Source organism: Acomys russatus, chromosome 4 (genome assembly GCF_903995435.1).
Source record: "Acomys russatus chromosome 4, mAcoRus1.1, whole genome shotgun sequence".
Classification (NCBI taxonomy): domain Eukaryota; kingdom Metazoa; phylum Chordata; class Mammalia; order Rodentia; family Muridae; genus Acomys; species Acomys russatus.
This window is the reverse complement of record NC_067140.1, coordinates 7528005-7551076: the sequence shown is the minus strand read 5'-3', so window position 1 is coordinate 7551076 and position 23072 is coordinate 7528005. Positions and strand designations below refer to the sequence as shown.

At 43.6% G+C, this 23072-nt stretch overlaps 2 protein-coding genes across 2 annotated transcripts in view; one reads left to right on the top strand and one right to left on the bottom strand.

The window, feature by feature from the left end:
* Positions 1-10472, bottom strand: part of Rprd1b (regulation of nuclear pre-mRNA domain containing 1B) — a 46191-nt gene extending 35719 nt beyond the window's left edge. The window contains exons 1-2 of the mRNA XM_051143684.1: positions 9960-10472; positions 3313-3442 (exon numbers count right to left, since the gene is read on the bottom strand). Of these exons, the coding sequence (XP_050999641.1) occupies positions 3313-3442; positions 9960-10110 (281 nt within the window). The 5' untranslated portion in view covers positions 10111-10472. The remainder of the gene's footprint in view (positions 1-3312; positions 3443-9959) is intronic.
* Positions 10473-10504: 32 nt separating this feature from the next.
* The window catches only part of Tti1 (TELO2 interacting protein 1), a 59316-nt gene continuing 46748 nt past the window's right edge, over positions 10505-23072 (top strand). Inside the window, exon 1 of the mRNA XM_051143683.1 lies at positions 10505-10641. The gene's annotated coding sequence lies outside the window, so the exon portion shown is untranslated. The remainder of the gene's footprint in view (positions 10642-23072) is intronic.

Here is a 23072-nt window from a genome sequence, read left to right as displayed (position 1 = left end):
CCTAGGGAAGATCCCACCCTAAAACACTATTTTACTTAATTGTGTCAATATCATTTCAAAGCATCTTGCTCATGTCATCATCCTTGTCTGCCTTCTTCCTTGCTGTTCCCCAAGCTCTAAATCAGTTCGTGGCATAGAAAAAAAACACTCATACCTGTTGAATGATAAAATGCAACTACCTCCAAACTTTAAAGAAAATAAGGACTTGTGAGCATAGCATGTTCATAGTCTGGTTAATTAAACTGCTATTCAAATCAAATCTACTCTACGAACATTGTGCTTTCTCTGACTTTAAAGGTTTTTTTTTTTTGGCTTGGGGATGGAAGTGGAGAAGCATCATAAAAATGCTCATCAATTTGAGGCTCACTGGGTCAGCTACCTTTGTTCACTATCTGCCAGCATTAAAGTAGCTACTGTACTTTCTGTTCTGATGAGAGGGTAGAGGAGAGAAGCCTAGAAACATGGTCTAAACTGGACTTTAAACAGACTGAAATACAGACAGGAGCTGGGAAAAGCCAGGTAGAATGTACCCAGACATTTTCCCAATGCTTCCTGTTTATATTTCTTCATTTTCTTTGTGACAAGGTCTCACTACATAGCCTCGATTGGTCCAAGTGATGAAATTACAGGAGTGTGTTACCATGCCTGGCTTCTGTATAGTTTTAAGATGTGGCCATATGCTAAGCAAGCCCTCTGAATCTTGGTAACCACCTTTTAATCCTTTCTAGTTATTTTTTTCTAATTTAGAACAGTGAAGATTATTATCATTTTAAAATAAAAGTGTTAGTTTACTTTCCCTATGGGGAAGGGATAGTACCCATAAACCAGATCTTTTCCCCAATTAGGACTACTATCCTAACTGAATCAATAAACAGTTACTAAATCCCTGCTTAGCACCAGGACAGACTCCAGTGCTGCTAGGTCATAGAACACCCTGTGAAAGACTATGTGAAGCCATTCGTTGAACTAGAGGCTGGGCGCTAGGCACTACAAGGCACACAGCCTGGGCACTAGGCACTACAGGGTACACAGCCTGGGCGCTAGGCACTACAAGGCACACAGCCTGGGCACTAGGCACTACAAGGTACACAGCCTGGGCGCTAGGCACTACAGGGTACACAGCCTGGGCGCTAGGCACTACAGGGTACACAGCCTGGGCGCTAGGCACTACAAGGCACACAGCCTGGGCGCTAGGCACTACAAGGTACACAGCCTGGGCGCTAGGCACTACAAGGTACACAGCCTGGGCACTAGGCACTACAGGGTACACAGCCTGGGCGCTAGGCACTACAGGGTACACAGCCTGGGCGCTAGGCACTACAGGGTACACAGCCTGGGCGCTAGGCACTACAAGGCACACAGCCTGGGCGCTAGGCACTACAAGGTACACAGCCTGGGCGCTAGGCACTACAAGGTACACAGCCTGGGCGCTAGGCACTACAAGGCACACAGCCTGGGCGCTAGGCACTACAGGGTACACAGCCTGGGCGCTAGGCACTACAGGGTACACAGCCTGGGCGCTAGGCACTACAGGGTACACAGCCTGGGCGCTAGGCACTACAAGGTACACAGCCTGGGCGCTAGGCACTACAAGGCACACAGCCTGGGCGCTAGGCACTACAGGGTACACAGCCTGGGCGCTAGGCACTACAAGGCACACAGCCTGGGCGCTAGGCACTACAGGGTACACAGCCTGGGCGCTAGGCACTACAGGGTACACAGCCTGGGCGCTAGGCACTACAAGGCACACAGCCTGGGCGCTAGGCACTACAAGGTACACAGCCTGGGCGCTAGGCACTACAAGGCACACAGCCTGGGCGCTAGGCACTACAAGGCACACAGCCTGGGCGCTAGGCACTACAGGGTACACAGCCTGGGCGCTAGGCACTACAGGGTACACAGCCTGGGCGCTAGGCACTACAGGGTACACAGCCTGGGCGCTAGGCACTACAGGGTACACAGCCTGGGCGCTAAGCAGTACAAGGCACACAGCCTGGGCGCTAGGCAGTACAAGGCACACAGCCTGGGCGCTAGGCACTACAAAGTACACAGCCTGGGCGCTAGGCACTACAGGGTACACAGCCTGGGTGCTAGGAACAGAAAGAGTCCTTCCGCACCTGCATGCAGTGTAGTACATAAAAATGAGTGAGTGAAACAGGGACCAGGTCTCACAAAGCTCCTCACCCTGCTGGCATTCACAATAACAAAGTGAGAAGAGGTTTTCCTGCCTTTTAACTAGGTAGGAAACTTGGGCTGAAAACTTAACTTACACATCCAAGGCCACTCACATGGTGTTTAAGACAGAGCAGTATCTGAGGCACATAACTAAGCCTCATCAAAACAACAAATCCCTGTCTCCAGTTTCAGAGTGCAACTTTCTTCAAGTTATCAACACATTCTGCTACTTCAGTGCCCGAGTCCATCAGAAGCCAGCACCACAGACCCAAGCAAAAATCTCCAGCTTTAGAAAGCTTCGTGTAGTTTTTAACATTTTGAACTCCTAACTTTATTCTTTTAAACATTTCAAATTCTTCAAGAAATACTGACTTCAAATCCCATTTAAGACCTTTCACTCACACCTTAGACCCAAGACCATTTTTTAACTGACTAGTCTCATTTTCACTCTTTCTGGTTTCTTTTGCAAAGGTCTGTGTATTTTTGTGCATACTTACAAACATAACAGTCTAAACAGACAAACACCAGAATTCTCCTGGGAACCTAACTCACATCTACACCAAGACATGAAAACAAGCACGAGTGACGTGAGGATTGTAACCACTGTGAGCTTTCTACCCAGCTGCCTGTGTGCTCCACTCTCTGGAATTCGAGTAGCGATTTACTACAATTCGGCTCAAGCATCTACTTTTCCACACTTATAATGACTATTTTAGCAGTGACAATAACGGCTACTATTTTTAGCAAACTAGAAATCAAGAAGGAAATAGAGAAGTCTCCGGAACCAATGTCTGCTATTGGGGAGACATTATCAAAAGGCTTCCTCATATTACTAGCTCTGGTTTTTGATCATAAGCTAATGAGACAACTCAGCCATTGGAAAACATACTCAAAAAAGAAATCCAGTAGGTGAGCTCAGGGAGAAAAATGTGTTTCTGCTACCAGAATGAATCTCTTTAGTGTTTCAAAATGTTTACATGTCTGAGATGATAGTTAAGTGCCCAGAAAAACATAAAACCATAATTTGGCCTTCACAACACTCTATAAAGTACAAAGTTGTCAGTATACAAAGGCTGTCACAAAATCAACAGAACAAAAAGGTGGAAAATGTATAAACCCCACACACAGAAAACGTACCTGGCAACATGAGAAAAAGCATCCACAAGGACAGATTCAAATTCTCTCGTGAACTCAGGTCCTTTCCTTTTACTGTTTTGGATGACATCATTTGCTAAGTACAGAAAGGTAAGCTTTCTATTTGATTTGGCTGAAAAAAAAAAAAAAAAAAAAAGAAAGGACAATTTAATTTACAGCAAAGACGTTCTAATTAATGATTATGAGAATATTCCTAAAGAACATTACAGATGAGAAGACAGCTCAGCAGGTAAGGCATTTGTCACACAAACATGAGGTCGGGAATTTAGATGCCCAGAACCCAAGTAAAACTCAAGGTGGAGGGGGTTCTCTGGGGCAAGCTGGCAGCTAACCCACCTAATTGGTGAATTCTGGATTTAAGTGAGCTAGTAAGTTTTCATAGCAGCATCTGGCTCCTGAGTCTTCACTGGCAAAATCCAATGATTGAGATTTTTCCTTCATTATAACAACACTACCCCACTATCTAAGGTGGATAGTGTCTAAACATTAACCTCTTACCTCCACACACATATGCACCTGCACACAGCAAGCAAGCGTGAGAACACACACACTGCCTATACACAAAAAGAATACTAAGGTGAGTTGTTTCCTCGCAGAGTCAAGTGAGTGTCTGAATAAAACAATGGAATAGCACAAACCCCTTGAAGTCTTTAACTCGCACATCTGGGAATACAATTGGGGGGGGGGGGGAATGAAAAACATCAGCTTCATTTCATTTTGGCCAGGGTAATTAATTAGCAACAAAAATGAAGATAGTTCAATGAAAATTTATAAAGATAAGCTGTTGATGCTAAACCAAGGTGTTCATTCACTGCACTGTGAGGATGTCTCCTTCTAATACAATCTTGATGACCAAATGTTCTAGAGTGAACACTGAGTTAAGCTTCAACTTTGAAGGATAAATTTGCAACAGACTTTCTGAGATGTGAATAACCATGGTCAGCCAATGACACTGTCTCTACAGTCCAGATGATTCTCTAGATACACTAATGAATGCTTATCTCAAACACAAACATGCAGAAAAGCTGCATTATTGCTGAAAATTTATACATATCTCAAATCTGAATATGCAAAATTATAGCTCCCACAAAACCTATAATTCGTCTTTGTTACATATACAAAATGTACTATTTTCTATTACTCTGTATGGTCTCATATATTAAACCATAAAAGCTTCATGAAATACACCTGAGTTACAGTTGCCTGGGGGGACATTACTGAATTTTCTGGCTTCTATGCACATAAGTTCTCAATCCTAAAGTTATATCACTAGCACTTTGGGTCCCAGCTTTCTTTTAAAAGAAATAAGCATAAATATAACAAGATGTTTCAAAACACTAAATTCTCTTCAATGCTGAATAGAAAATTCTAGCAGCATTTATGTCAATTTTTAAACAACTGTGTACCTAGTCTTTGCTCCACTGCTCTCAAAAAAAAAAAAAAAAGCAACAACAATAACAACAACAACAAAAAAAAACTTTCCTAAAAAGCAAAGCAGGCAAAAGATCTGACATTTTAAAACTCAGCTACTCAGAATAAGCCAAATTGAAAACAGGGTTTTAAAAGCATGTTGTAGTTTTTGTTTTGTTTTGAGACAAGTCTCAATATGCCTACCTGTACATTATAATTTAAACTATATCCTGGAATGCTCACAGAATTAGACAAGGAGATATTGAATGCCTTTAATCCCAACAATGGAAAGGCAGAGGCTGGTAGATCTCTGAGTTTGAGGTCATCCTGGTCTACTTAGAGCTAGCAAGTTCTTAGGCAGTCAGAGCTACATACTGAGACTGACTCAAATAAATATAGTTGATACAGTGTCTTGCTGTTGTTACAAATGTGGCATTATAGCAAAAGACTGGAGAGATAGCTCAGCAATTAAGAACACTTGCAGAAAGCTGGGCGTGGTGGTACATGCCTTTAATCCCAGCTCTCGGGAGGCAGAGGCAGGCAGATCTCTGAATTCAAGGCCAGCCTGGGCTGTTACACGGAGAAAATCCTGTCTCCAAAAACAAAAAAAAAAAAACAAAAAAGACTTGTAGAGCTGTACATCCTTCCCCAGTGCCTGATAAGTGTATTCCTCACCCCCATTATAAAACAACTTTTGTTGTTGTTGTTTTTCCAGATTGGGTTTCTCTGTGTAGCCTTGGCTGTCCTGGACTCGATTTGTGGACCTCAAATTCACAGAGATCCATCTGTCACTGCCTACCCAAGTGCTGGCTGGGATTACAGGTGTGCACCACTGTATCCAGCTAAAGAAACTTTTCTTTGCAATAGATGGAAACCAGTACAGAAAACCACAACCAATCAAAATGCAGTTGTGGAGCCCAGTCCCAATGAATGCATCTACAAAACAACCCTTGCACCTGAGGCTCAGGGATCCGGAGAAGGGGTGGAAAGCTTTTAAGAAAAAGTATCACCAACATGACTGCCTAAACATATGAGCTAACATGGACAGAGCAAAGACTATGACTCCTTGACCCTACACAAAGAACTACAGGCAACTAAGAAATCCTGAGAGTAGAAGAAACAGTCTTCCCCACTGAAGAACATACCAATTGTTTATCCAATACCAAATGGTCAGTCCTGAAAACATGCATATAAGTGACATTATAAAGACTTAGCACAGCAGGTTATATTTAGAAATATATATGCATATACATATAGGTATGTAACAATTAATTTTAAAAAGAGGCTATATATTTGAAAGAGAACAAGAAGGGGTATATGAGGTTTGAAGGGAGGAAAAAGAAGGGGAAATGATATATTTTAAAAAGACCTAATTTTTAAAATGATGCAATTAAAATGTCATATAAATTAAAAGAAAATCAATGAATAAAAATATACAAGAGGAATTTAACACTCTACTTAAACATAATAAAAGTTTTTAGTCCTTACTTCTAATTATGTAACCCAAACTCAATATATATGCTGTGGTCACTCAGATCAGGGTTAGTACAGCTTTTCTTTTTATAATTTTTAAAGAGATAATAACAAACTATTATTTTGATTTTTTTAAAAAAAATCACTCCTAGAGGCTTTGATCACAGCACTTAGGAGGCAGAGGAAGGCAGATCTCTGCCAGTTCCCAGCTAGGGCTACAGAGTGAGACCTTGTCTCAAAAAGAGGGCAGACTCCATGCTCTTCTAAAGGCCCAAAGTTTGGTTGCCAGCACCCACATGGCAGCTCACAACCACCTATTAACTATAGTTCCAGGGGATTCAGTGCCTTCTTCTGGCCTACAGCACATTGGGCATGCTAAAAGAGCAATATAAGGTACCCTGTGTGTAGAGGCGCTGTGACACAGGCAAACGTAAAGTACACACATCCCACTACTTCAACTCTGGGTAACAATATGACAAAATGTATTTTTCCACCTCCTACCAAAGCCCATTCCAAACCAGTAGAACACGTTGTTGAGTAAAATTTAAAAGACTGGCTAATTTTTTGATGTGTAGAGAAAGGCTACAAAGTACTCTGGAAAAAAGAACTATTTACCTACATTGTGGCCAACAGTAAGAAACAAACAAACAAACAAAAACATTAAAAAATAATTCATCTTAGCCAGGTGTGGGCTAACAGTTGGGAGGTAAAGACAAGCAGGCCTCTGGGAGTTTGAAGATAGCCTGGTCAACATAGCAAGTTCCAGGACAGCCAGGGCTACATAGTGAGACCCTGCCTCAAATGCAACAAATAAACACATAAATAATAAATAAAGCAAACATCTAATAACCCTGCAATACCAAACTACTCCATAAAGGAGAGAAGTTCTACTTATAGTCTAAAAGGACCGATTAATAATTGCTAGAAAAGAGCAAGAAAATTTTAAAACAGAAGCAATTCTTTTTTTTTTTTTTTTTTTTGGTTTTTCGAGACAGGGTGTCTCTCTGTGTTAGCCTTGCCTGTCCTAGAGTCACTTTGTAGACCAGGCTGGCCTTGAACTCAGAGCGACCCACCTGCCTCTGCTTCCCGAGTGCTGGGATTATAGGCGTGTACCACTACGCCCAGCTAACAGAAGCAATTCTTAAATGAGAGGAAATAATCTTTATAAATCCTGTAAGTACTTTGATGACAATTCAAACACAGTGGTAATGCCTTAGACAGGGAAACAACTTCTTCATAGATACAAATGGCCACTTTCAAAAACAGGGTGGACTAGATCACAAGGGGCTAGTCAGTTTCAATGTCAGCGCACAAAACCTTTTCTTCTTTAGTATGGGGACATTCTTAGTTCACAAGGGAGCCGGATAGGAGATGAACACATATCTCGAGGCTTGGGGAGGAACTCTAGTTCTGCAAGGTGCAACTTGATAGCCATCAGCCATGGTGGCCAGTCAACACTTGACTGAGCTAAGAAAACCGAGGAACTGAACCTTAGATTTTATATTCAAAAGTGTAGTTCCTTTGCCACCATTTTAAATGCCTATAAGCCACATGTAATAAGTGGCTACCTTGTGAAAACCACAGTCTACAATACTGAGATTGCCACAGATACTAGAACCAATGCTGTTTAGATCCTTTATTCAAATATGAAACATCAGAGGCACAACGAAACTACTAAACTAATTTTTTAACTGCATAATAGACACAATTCTAAGTGCATTTGAGGGCCCTGATCAAAACAAAACTAGTGAAAAAGACATACGTAAAAATGAAGAAAAGGTAAATGGCGTGATGGACTGAAGAGAGTACTCGCAGGGGACAGCACCCCACATTAAGATCACTGAGGCACTAGGTACTTGAAAAAGCCTAAGTCTGGGTATCAGTCCTCCCTGGGCCCATGTCTTAGATGTGGCCCTGAACAAGCCCCTGGCCTTGCTGTATTGCTGTCCTCTATAAAATGGTGATAAGAATGCCACACTACTTACTACATGAGGCCATGCCAGATAAAGCTAGACATAGAAGAGCTTCAGCGATGAAAATATTCTCTAAATTGCTATTTTCAGGAACTCAAATAGGGTAAGGTGAGGAATTGAGAAGGAAGGCTTCACAGTCTGAGACGGGCTGGCAATTTCAAGATGGAGAGATTCTGCCAAAGGGAATTCAGTAGAGAACGCCGACAGTTTTCTCCTATCTCCAGAGATGCTGTAGATATCTGGTTGGCCCAGCAGACTGGGCGCTCCAGGGGGCTGAAGGGATTTCTGTCTCAGTATAGCGAATCACAACGTGGAGGCTCTGCCAGAGGTCTAGCATGCAGTCTCCTGAAACAATGCTACATTTGGTGCCCGCCGGGCAGCCACCCCAGTTCAAAGGCTCTGCCTACCATTCCTCACCTCAGCTTCCTCATGACCACAAAGGGTGATGCTCAGAGAGCAGAGACACTCAGCAAGTTACTTCCCACTAAGCTTCAGTTCTTCAGCCTTCTGCGAAGGAGCCCAGCACAGTGTGAGTTAGCACTGTAGCGGCCAGCTGCTTCACAGCAAGGCATAGACCAGGCCGCACGCTGGGCAGCCAACAGTCCTACCCACCACTTCTACTGACCGCCTGCACCGTGCCCACAGAACGCTTAAGTGTTTACTGGATTATTCCAGCTTCTTACAGCTGCTTTGCTGAACCCTGGGTTTTCCCCATCTGTAAAATTCCTACTTCAAAGGCCCCAGGAATTTAAAAAACAAAACAAAACAAACAAAAAAAAAAAAAACAAAGAAACAAACACAAAACAACAAAAAGAACTACTCGGTATAGTGGCACACCCTCTTAATCCCAGCATTTGGGAGGCAGAAGCAGGTGGATCTCTGAGGCCAGCCTGGTCTACATAGGGAGTTCCAGGCCAGTGAAGGCTAAATGGCGAGGCCCTACCCTAAAACAAAAACAAAAGCAGCCTACATGAAGCGAGTGGCTGGCACATGATAGAGCCATAGTAATATAAACTATGGCCATCTCCACTTTCTATATAAGGAAACATGAAAGGACACAGAAGTTAAGCTGTTGGGGTAAGTGACAAAGACAGGCTTAGCTTCCAGATAACTGCCAGAAACATCTTGCTATTAAGTATCCAACAAAGGGCCTGGTAACAGGCAGAGCTGAGTGAATGCCAGATCCTGAGAGTCTGAATTTGGGGGCAGGTGCAGAAGGCTACCCGGTTTACAGGGCTGTTCTGAAGTCTATGGCTAGTAACTAACATGGAGTAAAGTTACCTCAAAGTACAGGTCACTTTGTGTCTGTTTTACATATAATACACAGACGCGGGAATATGAAGAAACGTGCCCTGTATCACCTAGCTAGAGAGTGTTTGCACCAGGTCTCAGTGTAGGCAGTCTGCCCGGAGACTACTGGTCAGGTGCATAATGTCTTCCAGCGTCAAGAACAGCCAAGATTTAAACCAAACCAAACCAAACCAAACCAAACAACTGTCGCCAAGTGTGTCAGGGAGCCTGAGGAAGAAAGCAGCTGACTAACTTCAAGTCTGGGGATCTGGGTGGTTGGGACCTCAGCTGAGTAAGTATCTCATACCTTACTGGGCCTCAGTTTCCCTCTCCAAGAAAATGGAATAACACCGTCTCCAAACTCAGAAGTTCAATCAGAGACCCAGGTCTGCAAAGCAAGGCTTAATTAGGAAGCTTGAGGGGTATGGGAAAGTGGACGAGGACAAGCATGGGCGAGCACAGGGGTGGGTCGGGGGTGATCACCTTTGCGGAGCTCGCGGTGCCAGACGGAGACGATGGGTCCTGCGTGCTTGCGGTGGTGGATGAGCCACAGGGACAGGGTCTGCACGCTCTGCTGAGAGTTGCTCAGCTCTGAGAGCTTCTTTTCCAGCGCCGACTCTGAGAAGGAGGACATGGTGGCGGTGGTGAGGAGCGGCCTGGGCCGCCCGATGACACGGGGAGAGCGACCGCACTCGGCCCAGGCCTCTCCTGACAGGTTGCAGGACTCTCCGCTGACTGACAGACAGCTCAGGGGTACCAGGCGGAGGGGGAGGGGATAGGTCGCCGCAGTAACAGCCGCCCGCGCCGCCGCCACAAGATGGCCACCCGACCTCTCACCCCGCCGCCACGGGGTCAGAGGGCAAGGGCCACAACAGGGTGCCGAGAGGCTTCGGAGCCGGAGGAAAACTATCCTTAGGAAGCCGCAGTCTCTTTTGGCCTCGCTGAGAGGACTTCGAACGGCGCAGGAGGAGGGAACAAACCCAGGTCCTCAGGCACCGAAAGGCGCTTTGGACGCTCGCGCCCGCGCGCCGGCGCAGTGAGGCTTGCCGGAACCTTTTTCCCACTCTGGCAGAACCTTTCTGGCACGGCGCGGCGCGCTTCTTATTCGTCATTTCCGTCTAGAGGTGCAGAAGGCGGGAGAGTGAGGGAAAGACTGGAAGACGAGGTAAGAGTGGCGCGAGCGAGAGGGAGCTCAGCGGCTTAGGAGCGTCCAGAAGCTGATCTTGAGGGGACACTGAGGCAGAAAGCTAGGGACCTGGGTGTGGGAAAGGCCGCGTCGCTCAAGTGGCTGGCCCAGGCCACACTGTCCCTCCATGCCTGCTGCCCGCCACCCCTCCCCCGCGCTCCTTCAAGACACTTACCACTTCTGGCTTCAGAAGTGATGTCCCTTTTCTCACCTGGTGAAATCGCGCAGCCTCCAGGACCACCCTTATCACGTCCAGTTCTGTGGTTTAGTCTTTGTCATGAAACACATCTTTGTGTTCTGGACTCTCCGTAAATCGTGGAGTTACGTCCTCTGTTTCCCTCCCAGTGCGTCTGCTGACCTCGGTTGAAAAACACTTTTTTGAGGAACGTGGAGAAATGGCTCCAAGAGTTAAGAGTGCTTACTATGCAAGAATGAGGACTTGAGTTCCCATCGCATCATTTAAAAGCCCAAGTTGGTGAGCCAGGTCTGTTAACTCCAGTGCTTTGGGGGCTGAGACAGGATCGCTGGAGCTTGCTGGTTGCCAGCTTAACTCCAGGTTCACTGAAAGACTCAGTCGCAAAGGAGTAAGATGGATAGTGATGACTGAGCAGGACACTTGACATCCTCCCCTGGCCTCAATGCTTGTACCTCCAGCGTGCGCACGACACACACTCGCAGCTTTGCTGACTGTTGTTAAACTTCTTAGTTGTGGGCCCAGCCCAGCCCAGCCCAGCCCAGGAGACATTCCTGTACCGCCTGGTTTTCTTAACTGCTCTGTTCTTAGTATACACGCTTTGACTTTTCACCCGAACTACATCATGATCCTAGCGCACGGTGAGAAATTGCTGTGTGCTCGACACTTTTCAAAGCTATGAGGTATGTTCACACAGTTTAACAAATGAAGATCACACAAGTTCCAAGATCACATGGCTGAGGGCTGAGTGAAGAGCGTGTATCTTAATGTGTCTCAGCATCTGGGATCAAAGCCGAGTTCATTAACATAAAAGTCAGCACCTACTCCTGATTATGAGCTGCAGCTTTTAAACTAGTGTGGCTTTCCAGAGCGCCTCAAAACAATTGCTGAGTACTGTGTAACTGTCACGTACCAAGTCTGTGTATCAGCACATTACTACTTCTAAATTTCAGTCCTTGCCAACAGTACTCTGGAGTGGGGATTGCCATCACCGTTTGATATTAAGAACACGTAAAATGTGGATGAGTAGCCTTTCCAGACTTGCTCGGGCATAGCCAGGAAATAGCAAAGCTAGAATTCAGTCAAGGTTGCCTGATCCTAAGTTCTTCATGTGTTAGCCAAAGGTTCCTTCATTTAGTAAATAATTTTTTAAAAGATTTATTTATTTATTATGTATACAGTGCTCTGCCTGCATGTACACCTGCACGCCAGAAGAGGGCGCCAGATCTCATTATGGATGGCTGTGAGCCACCATGTGGTTGCTGGGATTTGAACTCAGGACCTCTGGAGGAGCAGTTAGTGCTCCCAACCTCCAAGCCATCTCTCCAGCCCATAGTAAATCATTTTTGAGCCCCTGTGTCTGGAGCACTGTTCTGGTCAAACAAGCTGCCTATGTCCTTGGGAGTTTGCCTTCTGCTAGATAGATAGATAAACAGGGATGCGAAGTATAAAAAAATGGGTCTGAAATGATGACAGCTTTGCATAAAGATCCAGGAAATCAGGGAGGTGGAGAATGCGTGGGGTTGAGAAATATGGAAGTTGGTCACAGGAGTATGCTATATATGCCTTCAGAGAGGATAAAGTAACATTCGGTCGCTTGCAGAGAATTAGAAAACAAGACATAAGCTGTCTTTCCAAGTAGTGAGAAAACCAGCTGTGAGCCCTTGTTTGCAATAGAAAAGATAGTATGCCAGAGTGGTAGAAACCAGAAGGGTAGCTAGGAATGAAGCCAAGAAAGGACGGAGGGACCATGTCACCTGGGCACATGCAGGCACAAGTAAGGTTTGGTGTTTCTCGGAATGCACAGTAGCGAGTGAAGGCCGAGCGTTTTGTTCTTACTGCACTGTACAGTCACTACATTTGCTTACATAAGGAAGGCTGTGGTGAAGGAGACAGTCAGAGTACAAGGAAGACAGGAAGACCGGTTTGTCAGCTGTTGTATTAATCCAGGTAAAAGGATGACTCAGACCGGGATTGTACCAGTGGAGAAAAGGGACAGAATATGGAGATAGTTTAAAGAAAGAGATAACAGGATTTGCTGAAAGACTGGGTTTGGATTTGAAAGAAGACAAAGGTGGAAGTGGCCCCAGGAATACTGATCTAAGCAACTAGGAGAATGGAGTTTCTGTTTATTGAGTTTTAAAGAGAGGGGCGATGGGAAGGGAGAAAGAAGAGCAGGTTTGGGCAATGAAACAGTAGAGTAGACATGTTTGATTGAAAATGCTTATGTAGGAACAGCCACCAGTCACTGCTCAGAGTCTGGGGAATTGGCTCTAGGGCATATGCACCCCAGCACACACCCAGGTGCCACATCATCTTTAGATTATATACAGTACAATGTAAAGGATGTGTAAACATTGTTGCATGGCTTGTTTTTTTTTAAGATTCACTTATTATGTATGCAGTACTCTGCCTGCGTGTACACCTGCAGGCCAGAAGAAGGGGTCAGATCACATTATAGATGGCTGTGAGCCACCACGTGGTTGCTGGGAATTGAACTCAGGACCTCTGGAAGAGCACTCAGTGCTCTTAACCTCTGAGCCATCTCTCCAGCCCTGTTGCACAGCTTTTAAGGAACAGATGGCACTAAGGAGCAGAGTAGAGCACGTGTTCAGTACAATCACGGAGTTTTTGTGTTTTGGGTTGTTGGGGTTTTTGTTTTGTTTTGTTTTTTGGTTTTTTAACCAAGCATTTTTGGTCTGTGCTTGGTTAAATTGGTGCTTTGGGGCTCCCAGGTGCAGAGGACTATTTAGACAGACACATAGGCAATTGGATTTATCCATCTTAAGCTCAAGGGCAAGTCTGGGTTACAGATAAAAATGTAGGCATCCTAAGGGAGAAAGTATACAAAGAGGCTGACACCTAAGACGTGTCATTATTAGGAGGTCTGGAAGAGGGAGGTAATGTTATTATGCAGTTTTAACCTCTTTACCCTTGTAATAAATATTAAATCTAGTGGTTGATTTTCAAATATCGAGCCAACCTTGAATCTCTGAAATCACTTCCCTTTGATGTGTACTGCCAAGTTTAGCACTTGGTTGTCTGTAGACATAAAGGAAATTATCTTTAGGGTTGTTGGTTACATTAATTAATTTTGTGTGTATGGGTTTACACATGTATACCTAGCACTCCTGTGGGTGTCAGAGGACAACCTGCAGGAGCTGGTTCTCCATTCCACCATGTGGGTCCTGGGGGTGGAATTCAGGTTGTCAGGCTTGGTGGCAAGCACCACTACCCACTGAGCCATTTCTTCAGAAACTCTCCTCCCTTAAACACCTTTACATGTTTTAATGTTTGCTTATTTTGTGTGTACCTGAGTATGTATGTGCACATGTTTGTGTGCACATACACATTTTGAGGTCATAAGACCTCTTTTCAGAGTTAGGTCTCCCCTTCTGCCATGTAGGACCCGGGGGGTTGAACCTGTGGTAGACCAAGCTCAAACTCAGAGATCCGCCTGCCTCTGCCTCCCAAGTGCTGGGATTAAAGGTGAGCACCACCAAAGCCTAACCCTGACCTTAGTGTTTAGTTTTATTACTGTTTCGTGTTGTCTTTGGTTTTGGAGGTATCGTCCTACTGACTTCAGAAGATAGAAAGGAATTCTCCTCTTCTCTTTCTACATTGTACAGAATTAGTTTTCATTTGTCTCTAATGCTGGTTAGAATTTGCCAGTGGATCCTTTCTTTCTTTTTTGATGAAGTTTTAAATGACAAACTTGTTTTCCACAAAAGTTGCAAAGTATCTCCAGTAATCTTTCCTAATATGTAATTTTAATGATTTGATTTGAGCCATTTTGTCTTTGCTGTGGTTTGGCTATGGTTTGGGGGTCCTATAGTGCTTCATGTATTGAAGCTTTATCTCCACTGTGGGGCACTGAGAGAGTGGACACTGGCTTTTGGAAGCAACTGGAATTACTAACAATTAAGGAGCTCCCCTGATTAAAGTAGCTTTATGTGATAAGGAGACTATCAAACAAGTAGACACACGCATTCCCTGTCTCCTGTTGTATGATGCCTGTACCACTTCAGGGACACTGCTACCAAGAAGACTTCACCTAGCACAGATCCTAGATTTTGTACCTCCAGAATTATGAGCCAGAACAAGCTAGTTGGCCTCTCAAGGTGTGTACTTAGTTGTATAGTCTTTTATTAGAAACTGAAGTGGGACTCTGTTGAACAACATGAATCTGTAACTGCAGATTTGCTGTGTTCTAATTCATTTATAAATGCAATTTTTAAATTTTATTTTTAAATTCATGTATATGAGTGCCCTATTTACATGTACACCTGCAGGCCAGAAGAGGGCATTAGAGGATACAGATGGCTGTGAGCCACCATGTGGTTGCTGGGAATTGAACTCGGGACCTCTGGAAGAGCAGACAATACTCTTAACCTCTGAGCCATCTCTCCAGCCCCTATAAATGTAATTTTTAATCTTTGTGTATGGTGTATGTGTGCATATTCATGTGTGTGAATTTGTATGTCAAGTGCCACAGCATACATGTGGAGGTCAGAGGACACTCTCAGGTGACAGTCTTTGTCTTCCACCTTGATTGAGACAGGAGTCTTTGTGGTTTGCATCAGGGTCTTTTCGTTGTTTACCACCATGTATGGACTGGACTATCTGGGATTCTCCTCTCTCTCTCCCTCCCATCTCACTGTAGGATCACTAAGAGTACATTCAGGCAGCTTTGTGTGGGTGTTGGAGATTCACACTCAGGGTCTCTTGCTTGCACAGTAAATGCTTTATCCACTGAGCCACCTCTCCAGCCCTTAATACAATTTCTTTGTTTAAAAGTTTCTGCACAGGGGCTGGAGAGATGGCTCAGCAGTTAAGAGCACTGTCTGCTCTTCCAGAGGTCCTGAGTTCAATTCCCCACAACCACATGGTGGCTCACAACCATCTAGGATCTGATGCCCCCTTCTGGCATGCAGGCATACATACAGATAGAGCACTCATATACATAAAAGAAATAAATCTTTTTTTAAAAGCTTCTCCAGGGGCTGGAGAGGTGGCTCAGCAGTTGAGAACACCTGTTGTTCTTCCAGAGAGCACTGAGTTCAATTCCCAGCGCCCACATGGCAGCTCACAACTCTCTGTAACTTCAGTTCCAGAGGATCCAACTCTCTCACAAATGCAGGCAAAATAACAATGTACATTATTTTAAAGAAAAAAAAGCTTCTGCAAGGCAGTGGTGGCACACACGTTTAGCCCCAGCACTCCGGAGGCAGAGACAGGCATCAGATCTTTGTGAGTTCGAAGCCAGCCTGGTTAACAGAGTAAGTACAAAGGCAGCCAGGGCTACACAGTGAAACCCTGTCTTGAAACACACACACACACACACACACACACACACACACACACACACACACACACAGCTTCTGTCCATTTTTTGTCAGTTGTACAATTGACAATTTGAAAATGGAATTTAAGTCCAAAAAGAGTACCAACTGAGGGTGTAATAAATGCATTTGAATTACTATTAAAAATCTGCCTGCTGTGAATCTTTCTATTGTTAATCCCCCCCCTTTTTTTTTTCTTCTTACAGATTTATTTTTTATTTCTGTGTTTTGGGGGAGGGAAGAATATACACACATGAATGCAAGTGTCTGCAGAAGCCAAGAGAAAGTGGTAAGATCCCCTGGACCTGGAGTCAGAGGTGTTTGTGAACTATCTGATGTAGGTGCTGGGAACCGGACTCGGGTCCTCTGCAAGGACTGCAAGTACTCTTAATTACTGAACCATCTCTCCATCCCTATTGCCAGCTTTTTTAATTAATATGTTTTTATGCAAGCTCTCCTTCTACTGGCTCAACGGATTTATACTCATGTATGTGAAAGCACTTAATAATAATGCCCCAATGGAATGTCTTCCTCTTGTAGTGTTATGGTGATTCTTCAAACAATTACTAAAAGATAAAGAATCTAATTGTTTATAATGCTCCCATTTTACTTTTGTAAATTCAGGAGATCTGTAAATCTCCCCCCAGGGATTCTTCATAGTAACTTTAATAAAATCTTGGACCCCACAGGCAGAAACCAGAAAGAAAAAAAAAAAAAAAAAAAAAATGGAGAGATTACTGAAATCCGCTAGATATTGGATAAGAGTTTTCCAAATCCGTGTTCAGAGCTCTGCCGGCACAGAAATAATGGTGAATATATCCTATGGGTACCCATGGATACGGTAAATGCATTCCTGTGCTGTGCTCATCTTCATCTGTCTTCAGAGTCATGCCAGGTGTTCCATCTCATCTACCCTGGCTCTCTACAAAAACCTTTGTCAATATGAAGGCCATACAGAGGTGCCCTGTATCTGCCCACACTGGAAAGCGCACAGTGAGACAGAGCACAGGATACGGAGATCCAAGGATAGAAACATCCCCAGTGATGGCTGGACTCATTCGTTCCTAAGCATAAGGCAGCACAGGACCCATAGTGTGCAAACCTGTGTGGGCTGCAGTGATGGCTCCAGGTCTTTTTGTAAACAGTACTGGTGAAGGCCATCCTTCAAGCTGTGGTAAGGGCATGGGTGATCTTGAAACTACAGAATCCCTGCAAAGTCACACACCATCATGGAGGACAGCCTCACTGGAGTTGCAGAGGAGCGTTCTCTGCCTTCTGAGATTTTGTTGTAGTAATAAAAATCAGACAACTACTATCTGAGTTTTCAGAGTAATTTGAAAAGTTATTTGTGGTATTCTTGTGTTATCCTTGTGATGTCTGCAAAACCTGCCCTACTCTTCGATTTTATCGTTATTGTTTATGTGTGATGTTGCTCTCTCCTTTTCTCACTCTCTTCCCTTTTGGACTTGCTAGAAGTTTGTTTTGTTGATTTTATTTTTCAAATAACCAGTTTTTGTTTGTTGATTTTGTTTTTTTTCTCACTAATCTTTGCTTTGGATCTTTATGATTTTCCTCCCCCTGCTTGTCTTAGAGTTAGTTTACCTTTTTCCCCAAAGAGTCTTGGGAAATGAGTTTTGGTTTGATGTTATTTGAAGCCTTTTCCTTTTTCTAATATATAACAGTATTATAAGCTTGCCTCTGCAGTAGGAATGCATACAACAAAAACCTCGGTGGCTATAGGTATTATTTTCTTTTCATTTTTATTAACTGTCTCTGTGTATCTCTGTCTCTCTGGATCTCTCCCCGCCTCTCTCTGTGGTCTGAGTCCATACACACACACACACACACACACACACACCACAGTACTGGAAATTGAACCCTTTGTGCATAGCCTGGCTACTCTGGAACTCACAGAGACCTCCCTCATCACTGCTTTGATTAAAAGGGTGCACTACCACTCCCCAGTTGCTTCTGCCTTTTGAATGCTGAGCTACAAGCATAAATCACCACCCAGGGTGTGGGTGTGTGTATATGTATTCATATTCTATATTTGTGTTTCATTTATTTCTTTGGTTTTATTTGTTTAACTAAAGTCAACCATAGGTCAAGAGGCAGAGCAAGCAACCAGTTGACAGGGAGTGAACATAGGAAAAAGCCCTAGAGAGTGAGAGGAAGTCCAGATGATGGATAGAGAGACACACAGGGAGTAGAAAGAAGGGACATTCAGTTTGAGGGGCTTTAAGACAGTACAGAGAAGGAGAAGGGGCCTTTTCCCTTTGGCATATTTGTAGTGCTGCTCTTGTACTCTTTTATTTTTATTTAACTCTAAAACATTGTCTTAGTTCCTAAACAACTAAGCTTAATTGTAGTAAGACCATGACTGTCTAGTCTTGAACCCATCAGAGACTTTAGAAAGAAGTAACACTACCTAAGTCTGTAGGAAGTGTAGAGGAAGCAGCTTCCAGAACTACAGAAATGACAGAGACAGCTGACTGCCTGGACTGTCACCAGAGTTTTCTCTGTGTCGTTGGGGCATCTAACCTTCAACCTAGGAGCCCAGAATATCTGACAGACTTTTTTGTGAAGCAGGAGCTTTGAAGGACTGGCCTACTTAGTCTCTGCAAAATTGGGTAGTCAACTTCCTAGTGTCCTGCTCGTCAACAGTTTGGACAGCCTGCTGTTACAAGCTAAAGTGAGGACAGTTTTTTGTCCAGTGGCTATCTTGCCACATTCATTTCTTTGATGCCCATCATCTTCTTTGAAGTAGATTAGGGGTGCTGCCAGGAGCAGATGTGCCTTTCTGTCAGAAGAGCCTTTTATTATTAAAACATCTCTAAATGCCATATTCTGTAGCTCTCTAAGGTGTTTGAAGATCACCTATATCTATATCTCACTGTATCTAAATAGACAAACATTATTTGTTTCTAGCTATGTTCTGTCTACTTAACCTTGAAAACATATACAAGAGACTAAATAAAGCTTATTTCTGTAATTAAACTAGTACCTAACAAGACTACAAGTAAGATTATTTATAAGTGACTAACATACATTTCTTAATTATCCTAAACAGCTTGCAATAGTAGCTTTCATAAGACTAGACCTTTACATCACATTTTCAAATGAGTTGCATATGTACAATACATTAAGCAAAAGTTAAACAAAATGGCCTTAGATTCCTATCAATATACAATAAATGAGTTGTATAAGCAAGAGTTGAACGCAATAATCTTAAATGTCTATCAATATACAATAACCTATACCACTGTAAAATACTTGAGAATAGTAGATTCAATAATCTACTTTTCATCCTATCGTCTTATATTCTACCCCCCCCCTTTTCTTTTCTTTTATCATCCTCTTTTTCCCTCCTTTCCCCTAACACTAGATATGAGAGAAAAATAAGAGAAAAAAAAGATAGAGGGGTAAAAAGTAAGCGATCCCTGATTTTAACATTTGCTTTGCTTCCTCCCTGACCATGACCAATAACGACTTATAAACTAAGCCTCCTGTACGACAACAAACATCCATAGCCTAACAAACTACCAAAAGTACCCACCACACCTCTTGGCAGTTGGGGTGTCGTGTTCTTAAGATTGCTTCTTGCTGCCTGGAGGCAAAGACATCTTTTGGGTACCCTAAGAAAATTTGGGGTGTTGGCCAACTCGTGGGAAAGCTAACTCTATCTTTTTCTGTCCAGTCTCTGTGGGATCATCTGGGCTAGCCCTTTTGAAATTGACCTAGATTCAAATTCTTCATTTTTGTTTCATTGTTGTCTGGTCTTTTGTTCTGAAAATAAACAAACTTTTAAAGGAAGTATTATGCATACATTTCTGTATTAACATATATATGGAATATGCAGAGTACACAAATCAGCTAAAGATAATTTTCTGCTCTATGTTTGAGCAGGTGAAAGGCATCAACTTAATTGTGGTTTCCCTGCGTGCTCATTGCCTCCTGGCTGGATAAAGGAAAATTGCTGATATTTTTTGCTGCGGGACCTCAAGATGACAGGCCCCTCAGTTCGTTTCCTGATGACGAGAGGTTATCTTGTATGTTCCTCCTGGATCTGTCCTCATTAATCCAGTGCATTTTTATTTTTTTATTTTTTTTAACCACAGCATTTGTAGAAATGCTGGAAAGCTTGGGCATTCCATTGCTGCCAGAAACTGCTTGTTCATGTCTACAAGTAAAAGTACTATTTTCCTGAGAGTTAATGTACCTGCCATTTTGAGCTCTGAAGCTTTTAGCCTTACAGTTTCTTTGTAAATGGCCAAATTCACCGCAGTTAAAGCAGTGGGTATTTTGAGATCTGAGACCTCTAGTTATGGCTAATCCTATGATACTCATGAGAGCCAGTATCAGTGGTGTCTCTTATCCATTCATCTATTGGTTCTGCACCTGCCTTTAATGGCCTAATTACTCTCTTAAATTCAGTATTTGCATTCTCAAATACCAAGGTCTCTATCAACACCTGCTGGCATCAGGGTTTGATACAGCTTTGTTTACAGCTGAAGCCATCTCTGTAAGAAGTCTGTGAAGGCTTCTCCAGAGCCTTGTAGTAGTTTAGTAAATGAGGTGGATTTTTCCCTGGCTCCTCAACCATACCCCAAGCTCTTAAAGCTGCCAAGTGACATTGTTCTGTCACATCACCATTGGATTGAATTTGTTCTTGTAGGTCAGCATAACGTCCTTCACCAAGCAATTATCTTTAACAACACTTATTCCCCTCGCTATATTTTATTGTTCTGTTTTCATGGCTTCGTCCCTCCATCACAATAACCATTGTACTTGCTGGCCAGCTTCTAGCACAGCTGACACCAATACCTTCCAATCTTGGTGAATAATTCTTTCTTTTTTAATTAATTAATTTATTTATTGGTTTTTCGAGACAGGGTTTCCCTGTGTAGTCTTGGCTGTCCTAGACTTGCTTATGTAGACCAGGTTGGCCTCAAACTCACAGAGATCCACCTGTCTCTGCCTCCCAAGCGTTGAGATTAAAGGCATGCACCACCACTGCCCGGTGAATAATTCTATTTTGGATAGCCCAGTTACTTAATATTTGTTTAATGAATGGGGGAATGCATTCCTTAAAAAACAATAGACTCTTTAAAACACTTTAAATCCAACATTTCTATTGAATGCCATGTTATCATTCATGACCAACATCATTAGCAGGAATGTGCTGCACAATTACTGGGAAAGCTGCTGGTAACCTTGTAATCTCAGGCAACTCCTAGGGAGGTGCACTTGACTCAGGATTAACCCTTTTGCCCTGTGCAGCCTCCTGCTCTACCCGGCCCCTTGCCTCCTGCAGGGGCTCTCCACACCTGGCAGTGAAAGTTCATGGAGCAGGGAGGCAAGAGTGGGAAACTCTCAGTTACCAGGTGTGAACCCTTTTGTTTTCCTTTATCAGTGGCTCTGTTTGCTTCCCAGATGCTTCCATCTCGACCTGAAAACTCTCTTGTTGCACAACCAACTCTGCAATCCTTTCCAAAACAAGAGAATTGAATGACACTTTGAGTTTTTTCAGCAATTCTCCCAACCTTTTAAAAAACTGAATACAAGACAAAGACAAAAGCAGAAAATCTCTTCTGGGAGCAAAGTGGGAGAGAACCTAGCAAGAGAAACCGCCATAAATGTTTTGCTGACATCCTGAAACAGTATTTTCATTCCTTCATAACCTGCCGTCTCTCTATAACATTAGAAACCACGTTTCCCGTTATGCCTGGCCAGGTCTGGGTGCCACTTGCTGTACCCTTTTAAACTCTATTTTAGTATAGATTCTTGTGCCTCTACCTCCTTTCCAACCTTCTCACCCTAGGTAGGAGAGGAAGAAGGTTAGTGAGGAGAGGGAGCGGAGTTTTCTTTAGCTACTTCTGGCTTGTTAGGGTTGTCAGGTTCTTTGGGGCAATACCAATCTCAGTCATCAGAATATCTAGTGGTCCAGCAACAGCAAACACGGCGGATGCAACAGCAGGACAAACAAGCTGCCTTTTTCCTCCTCTGACCATCTCCTTGGAGTGTTCTCTCTCGGAGCTTTTTCTCTGTCTCTGAGCTCTGGTATTTATGCCCTCTCAGTACTCAACTGTCTGCAGCTGGCCAGGACCACGCTCCCCTTAGAGCCACACAAGGGCGTCATCAGCTGTGAACAAACCAAAAGCAGCCCTATAGCCCACACTTGGGATTAAGACACAAATATATTACAACTGGGTTTTTTAAGAAACCAAAACTTCCACTACAGATGTTGGTGGAGTAGGAAGGTCAGCTGGGTGCTTTCTCTGCCTCTCTGAGCTAGTAGGCTTCTACCCCAGCTTTTTGCTCCTGAGTCTTTATTTGAAAAAAAAAAAAACCAAACACATGGGGTTCTGTTTAAAAATAACAGGGAGATGGCTCTGTGGCTAAGAGAATGCATTGCTCTTGCAGAGGACCTGAGTTCATTTCTCAGCCTCATCCACAAAACGAGCCCAAGCCTCGGGAAGGAGAAGTGATGCCCACCGAGAACAGGTGTTAGACAAAGGATTTGCCTCAAGCACCTATCCCACGTTTATGCATCTGAGTGTTTTGCCTGTGAGTATGCACATCACATGTACGCCTGGTGCCCACAGAGGTCAGAACAGGATTCCGAATCCCCTGAAACTAGAGTTGCAGTCACCCTACGGGCGCTGGCAACTGAACTTAGGTCCTCTGCAAGAGCAGCAAGTGCTTTTAACTGTTAAACCATCACTCTAGCCCTGTGACCTATCTTAGTTCTGTGGGCTCTTGAAAAGAATATACATTCTGTTCTTGTGGAGTGGAATGGAGTATATATAGCCTAGATCTTGTGAGTGGTGGTGGTGTAACGTCTTCAGTTTCCTTATTGACTTTCTGCCTGGTTA